Source organism: Cicer arietinum, chromosome 2 (genome assembly GCF_000331145.2).
Source record: "Cicer arietinum cultivar CDC Frontier isolate Library 1 chromosome 2, Cicar.CDCFrontier_v2.0, whole genome shotgun sequence".
Taxonomy (NCBI): domain Eukaryota; kingdom Viridiplantae; phylum Streptophyta; class Magnoliopsida; order Fabales; family Fabaceae; genus Cicer; species Cicer arietinum.
This window is the reverse complement of record NC_021161.2, coordinates 25,569,078-25,576,064: the sequence shown is the minus strand read 5'-3', so window position 1 is coordinate 25,576,064 and position 6,987 is coordinate 25,569,078. Positions and strand designations below refer to the sequence as shown.

Sequence of the window (6,987 nt, the reverse complement as noted above, 5' to 3'; positions counted from 1 at the left end):
ATTTAAACATATTTGCAATACGGAAGCAGTTTAATTGGATGCTAAAATTTATACAATTAGTTGCAGAAAAGCACATGATGTAATTGGCTGTCTTCAATATGCGTAGATGTGTTAATGAGGTGGATCGTGAACTTATAAACACACATACTATGTCATTTTACTCATCTTAGGCTGTTTCTATCGATTGTGACAGATTTTTTTGTTTGTATATTGCTATTGTTTTGTGAAATTATATTTAATTTTGATCGCGTGTATGTTAATTTATTTTTGGGTTTGACATCATTAGCAAATTGTCTTTACTTAAAAAGTTGCAACAGCAAACAAATGATTGAATGAGATTTATCTAAAATAGTTTTTAATAATGTAGGTTTCTTGTTTAATTTCAAGTTTTTTAATGATTGAATGAAATGTTCAATTCAAAATCAAGTGCATAACAGCAATTATGTGCATTGAATTTACCTATAAGTAGGCCATTGTGAATCATTTGTGTCAATCATATAAGAAACTTTTAATTTATATACTTTTAATTTACAATTTTTTTGACCCTTTTATGTTGAATACCATGATTTGATGTTGTTGTTGAATACCATGTTCTTCATTTGAATTTTAAGATTGTTAATTTTTTAGGACTTGCATCATCCATTTTCAGTTAATTTTTCCAAATGGATAGAGAATGGATGTGTGATCCATCCAAAAAAAGTGAAGAATATATTCGAGGAGTTAATGAATTTCTTGAATTTGCTTTTCAAAATTCACAAATCAATGGAAAAATAATGTGCCCTTGTACAAAATGTGCCAATTGCCACTCTTATTCTCGCGTATGTGTTTATGAACACTTAACAGATCCACATCGTGGATTTCTTAGAGGCTATAGACAATGGATATATCATGGTGAAAAACCTAGAACTTCAAGTAGCGCTACTAAACAAAATGTAGAAATGGAGCATGACATGGATGGATTAGTTCATGATGTATTTGGAATTCATTCTACAGAAGAGCCAATTTGTGGTGAAGGTGAAAGAATTCTCGAAGTTAGAGAAAACTCTAAATTTTACGAATTTGTAAAGGAGAATGAGCAAATGCTTTACCCCAACTGTAAGAAGTATAGCAAGCTATCATTTATGGTACATTTGTATCATTTAAAGTGTCTTCATGGGTGGAGTGACAAGTCATTCTCCATGTTGCTTGATTTACTAAGAGATGCTTTACCAGAAGAAAATGTTTTGCCAAAGTCATATTATGAAACTAAAAAGATTGTTTCAGGATTAGGTTTGGGGTATGAGAAGATCCATGCTTGTCCCAATGATTGCATATTATATTGGGATAAATATGCCAAATATGAAGTATGTCCAAAGTGTAGTACGTCAAGGTGGAAAACAACAAATGAAGACGTACAAGGTAATGGAATGGAGACTTCTGAGAGGCGAAAGAAGATACCAGCAAAGATCCTTCGGTGGTTTCCATTGAAACCAAGGTTGCAAAGGTTATACATGTCCTCCAAAGTTGCAGAATCAATGAGATAGCACCATGAGAGTAGATTGAATGATGGTTCTCTTGGGCATCCAGCTGATTCCCTTGCTTGGAAGAATTTTGACGCTCAATATCCAACATTTTCGTTAGATCCTCGTAATGTTCGATTAGGAGTGGCTTCAGATGGTTTCAATCCTTTCAAGACTATGAGTATTACTCATAGCACTTGGCCTGTCATTCTAATTCCTTACAATCTTCCTCCTTGGATGTGCATGAAACAACCATACTTCATGTTATCACTATTAATTCCGGGTCCAAAAGGTCCTGGAAATAACATTGACATTTATCTGCAACCTTTAGTACAAGAGTTGCAAGAGTTATGGGATGATGGAATTGAAACATTTGATGCCTATAAGAAAGAGACATTTCAACTTCGTGCAGCTATGATGTGGACTATTAATGACTTTCCAGCATATGCTAACTTGTCTGGATGGAGTACTAAAGGTCAATATGCATGTCCATGTTGTGGTATTGAAACTACCTCGCAGTGGTTACGTCATGGTAAAAAATTTTGCTACATGGGTCATCGTCGTTGGTTATCTCCCAAACATAAGTGGAGATTGAATAGTAGGGATTTTGATGGAACACGAGAGCTAAGGATCCCTCCTAAAAGACTTGATGGGACTGATATTTTAAGACAAATAGATGAATGTAGAGAAAAAGGTCTAGCAAATGGAGCACAACCTTGGAAAAAGAAGAGCATTTTCTTCACATTGCCTTATTGGCAATATAATGTATTGCGTCATAATCTTGATGTGATGCACATTGAAAAGAACGTATGTGACAACATTATTGGTACATTGTTAAACCAAGAGGGAAAATCCAAAGATAATTATAAGGCACGAGCTGATCTTGTAGATATGGGCATAAGAAGTATGCTCCATCCTCAACCAAGTCCTAATATAACTACAACGCGTTTGCCTAGAGCATGCTATCAAATGACTAACAAAGAAAAGGAATCTTTCCTAAGCATTCTCAAGAATGTAAAAACTCCAGATGAATGTTCATCAAACATCCCACGTTGTGTGCATGTCAAGCAACACAAGATGTTTGGATTGAAAAGTTACGATTGTCATGTTTTGATGCAAGAGCTTCTTCCAGTAGCATTACGGGGTTCATTGCCAGATAAAGTCACTTCAGTGTTAGTTGATCTTTGCAATTTCTTCAAGCAAATTTGTTCTAAGGTACTTAATGTGGAATTTCTATCACAATTGGAGTCTCAAATAGTTATCACACTTTGTCAGTTGGAAACAATTTTTCCTCCTTCATTTTTTACTGTTATGATGCATTTGGTAATTCATTTGGCACACGAAGCCCAAGTTGCTGGACCGGTACAATATCGATGGATGTATCCGATTGAGAGGTATGTATGTTTATAAAAATTGGTTTAATTAAAAGTGTTAAACAAGTTTTTTTGGATGTTGAGAACATAAATATTTTAAATTTTCTTCACTTTCAGGTTTCTTCTTACTCTTAAGTCCTTTGTACGTAATAGAGCCCATCCAGAAGGATCAATTGCAGAGGGATTTTTGGCCAATGAATGTTTGACGTTTTGTTCGCAATATCTATCTGGGGTAGAAACTAGGTTCAATAGACCTAACAGAAATGACGATGAAGTCTCTGGAAGGCCATTAGGGATAAAGAAACAACAAAAGTTACGATTAGGGAAGAGGAAGAAAGTGAGTAGAACTAAACTTGACAAGAAAGAGTTAGCACAGGCACATAGATATGTGCTTTCTAATTGTGATGCAGTTGCTCCATTTATAGAGTAAGTCACATATCATATTTCAATTTTATACAATTGAAATTTTTATTACATTTTATTTTAACTCTATTACTGTTACTTTTAGAGAACACATTTTACATCTTAAGAGACAGTGTCGACCACGACGATTGACACAAGTTGAAATTGACAAGCAACATGGTCAAAAATTTATTGAGTGGTTTAAACTCAGGGTGAGCATATAATAATTTAATTATTTAAATTTTACTGATTGTTTTTATATATAAACTTACTATATTTCATGAAATATTTTAGATCCAGCGTATGGATGAACAAAAGAGCTCAGAAGTTACTCATGAACTTAGATGGTTATCCCGTGGACCATCTGAGGTAGTAAGAAGATACACAGGTTATGCGATTAATGGTTTTAGATTCCACACAAAGAAGAGAGAGAGATTTTTGAAAACACAAAATAGTGGAGTTGTTGTAAAGACAAAGACCTCAAAAGATGAAATTAATTACTATGGGGCAATAACTGATACACTGCTGTTGGATTATTCTGGAAAGTACAAGTTTGTGTTATTTAAATGTGATTGAGTTGATATTAATAAAGGTATCAAGAAAGATAAGTTTGGCATGACGCTTGTCAATTTCAAATTTTTAAAACATACTGGGAAAAATATTTGTGATGACCCATTTGTGTTTGCATCACAAGCTAAAAAGGTGTTTTATATATATGATGAGAGAAACAAGGATTGGCTTGTTGTTCTCAATGCAAAAGTTAGAGATATCTATGATATGGGTGATGAGGAATCTAATGAAATTGAAGAAATTCATGGGCAACTAATGGGCGATACAAGTGAAGCTACTCAAAATGTTAATGATTTGGTTAGGCTTCAAGTTGAAGACGATAATGATTTTTTTGAAGTTGTTGATGTTGATAATATGGATGATGATGAAGATAATGAAGATGATGAGGAAGACGAATGAAGTGTGTTCTAATTGTGCATGATTTTATACATTATGTTTTTATTATACTTTTAGATTTGTCTATGTTTTTTGACTTTTGTCCAAGTTACTCATTTATAATTTTGTGTTAGAGAAGCAATGGCTCGAAGAAGAAAGTTAAATATTCGACATCGAGCAAGTGATAATGAAGGAATTCAGTCTACTTCTAATAATACAAACTCAACCAATGTAGAAGGAAGTAATGTTGCAGAAACTCGTTCTAGTCCTTGTCATGCAGAAGGTGTCATACGTGAGTCTGTAGAATCTCACTCAATTCCCTCTGATATAGAAGTTGAAGAAGAACAAATTGAAAAAGGTATTAATTATATATTCTTTGTTTTGAAGTTTTATTTATATTATTTTTATTATGACTTATATGCACACATAATGTTATTGTCCTTTTGTTTTGTTTGTAGAAGTAGAGCCTAAACGGGCTAGAGGTCCTACAAAAATGTTAGATGTATGGGAAATGGAACATGGTGATTTAATAATCGTTAATTTGGACAAATATGGTCGACCCATTGGTGAGGAAGGGACAACTCTAACTCGTTTCATTGGTAGCGTAGCTAGAAGGTATCAATATGCTCCTATCAACTACAAGTCATGGAAAGTTATGCCAAATGATTACAAAGAAGAAATGTTGAAATTAATAGAGGTATTATGATTATTCATTTAACTAATATAACATTTTTTTAAGAAGTCAATTGAGATGTACAATTAACATGTTTTTTAGTTTTTGTGCTCTAACATGTTTGATGTACAATGATGATGTTAGGAATATTTGATGGATTAACAATTTATAATCATACTTATAGTTTAAGAATATAGATGTTTAGCACACTCAAACTACATCATAACATGTTGATAACTGTAAGAATACATTTAACTAATATAACATGTTTCTTTAACATCTCTTATTGTGTAGAGTAAATTTGAGTTTGTTCCTCCAATAAATGACTTAACAAGAGAAATGTTAAAATCTGAGCTGAATGAGAAATGGAGGCAATGGAAGGGTGATCTAAAGTCAATGGCATATGACCCTACTAAAACAGAAGAAGAAGTTGCATCTCTTGTACCAGATGATAGGGTTGACCCAAATCAATATCGTGGTTTGGTTCATCATTGGTTTTCTGATGAAGGACAAGTAAGTCGTATATATTATGAGTAATATATTAAAGAGTTTATTATTAAGACTAATATTTTATTTCAATTGCAGAAAATAAGTAAAATTAATAGGCAAAATCGTGCTAAATTTGAAGATGTTCATTGTATGGGTTCAAAAAGTCTCCCAAAGTTTATTGATGAGAAGGTTTATTTCTATTTCTATTTTTATGGCTGTAATTTAAATTAAAAATGAAATGCATTTAACTTATTTATTTGGTTGTAGATAAAAAAGGGAAAAGGAGTGTTGCCTGGACGTAAAGAGATTTACATTGATACCCGTACTCGTAAAGATGGAACAATTGTCAATGAAAAGGCTGCAAAATTGATTGTAAGTTTTGATAATAATTAAACGGTACCAATATATAAAATGTGTATAAATTAAGTTTGACAAAGTGCTGAATTTTATTTTCAAATGTATGATGATTGTATTGGATTTTTACTTGACCATTTAGGAGATTTTGTATTTGTTAGCCTATATGCAATGTTGAAGTTTTTTAATTGGATCTTATTGTAGTACTACATGCTTTGAATGTCAATTTCAATTTGGTATTTTCAATCATTAATAATTTTTATTTTATTTTTTAGGAAGAACTAAAAAAACATAATAATGAGGCTGGAACTTCTCAATCAACCCAAGACACACAAGGTTCTATGTCTTGGAAGGATGACATATTTTATCAAGTACAAGGACCTGATAAAAACGGACGTGTGCGATGTATGGGCAAGATTCCTCATTCTAAAAAATCGAAGGTTTGTGCATCTGAAAATGAAGAGTTGCGCGAAAGAGTTAAGAATATGGAAAACTTGTTAGCAAATGTGATGACTTTAATTCAAAATCGATTTTCTGGAGCAGATGTTAATGATATAATACAAGCTGCAAGACAGGTATATCATAAGTTATTAATCTTATCCAACTAACTTCATAAGTTCCATAATCGTATTTTTCATAAGTAATATTTTCTATTTTTTGTGATAGGTTCCTGATGCTACTAGTGCTCAAAACCATTTGAATTCACTTAGTCCAAACAACAACGAAAATAATGAAAATGGTAATTAGATAGTATTAGTTAATTTTAATTAAAATCATTAACATTTTCTCTATTTTATTAGTAATATTTTTATGTGGAATCGTGTATTTATTCATTTGTTATTTTATTGATTGTAGGTGAAGATTAAAAGCTAATTTGTTGTTGAAGATGGAATATTGGCAATTTAGTGGACTCAATTTCTTAATATTTTTTGAGATTGTTATGTATGACACAAGATGTCTATTTTAAATGTCTATTTTTTGAGGTTAAGGGTTTTGTTTTATCGTTGTAAGAATTTTATATTAACTTTTAATATATACAATGAACACCTTTTATTTTATTTTGAGTCTTAGATATATATATTTCATTGTATATTTATATTTGGTTAATTTTATAAAATAAATTTTAAATTATTATATAATTTTTGTTGATAACAAAAAATTAATATTTATAATAAATTAATTACTCTTAAAACCTATACCAACAGAAAAAAGTTGTCACTTAAATGTATAGCAACAGAATCAAAACCGTAGG

The 6,987-nt window shown here is 31.6% G+C and overlaps 2 protein-coding genes across 6 annotated transcripts; both read left to right on the top strand.

Moving 5' to 3' along the window:
* Nucleotides 1-662: 662 nt before the first annotated feature.
* On the top strand, nucleotides 663-3,850 carry LOC101505308 (uncharacterized). The gene is made up of 5 exons (XM_004513241.3): nucleotides 663-1,483; nucleotides 1,538-2,893; nucleotides 2,990-3,298; nucleotides 3,381-3,486; nucleotides 3,569-3,850. Exons 1-5 carry the CDS (start codon nucleotides 663-665, stop codon nucleotides 3,848-3,850), a joined length of 2,874 nt encoding a protein of 957 aa, XP_004513298.1.
* A 94-nt stretch (nucleotides 3,851-3,944) lies between these two features.
* Nucleotides 3,945-6,740, top strand: LOC101504026 (uncharacterized). Of its 5 annotated transcripts, none has more exons than XM_004513238.4 (9): nucleotides 3,945-4,244; nucleotides 4,354-4,511; nucleotides 4,678-4,916; nucleotides 5,187-5,405; nucleotides 5,478-5,570; nucleotides 5,649-5,753; nucleotides 6,011-6,310; nucleotides 6,402-6,474; nucleotides 6,591-6,740. In XM_004513238.4, the coding sequence occupies exons 1-9, from the start codon at nucleotides 4,240-4,242 to the stop codon at nucleotides 6,599-6,601; spliced, it is 1,203 nt and encodes a 400-aa protein (XP_004513295.1). In that variant the 5' UTR covers nucleotides 3,945-4,239; the 3' UTR covers nucleotides 6,602-6,740. The 5 variants fall into 5 exon arrangements, with proteins under 5 accessions (XP_004513295.1, XP_027193554.1, XP_073221041.1 ...); XM_004513236.4 differs by having other exon boundaries at nucleotides 3,946-4,244; nucleotides 4,354-4,577; XM_004513237.4 differs by having other exon boundaries at nucleotides 3,947-4,244; nucleotides 4,359-4,577.
* The last annotated feature ends 247 nt before the right edge of the window (nucleotides 6,741-6,987 follow it).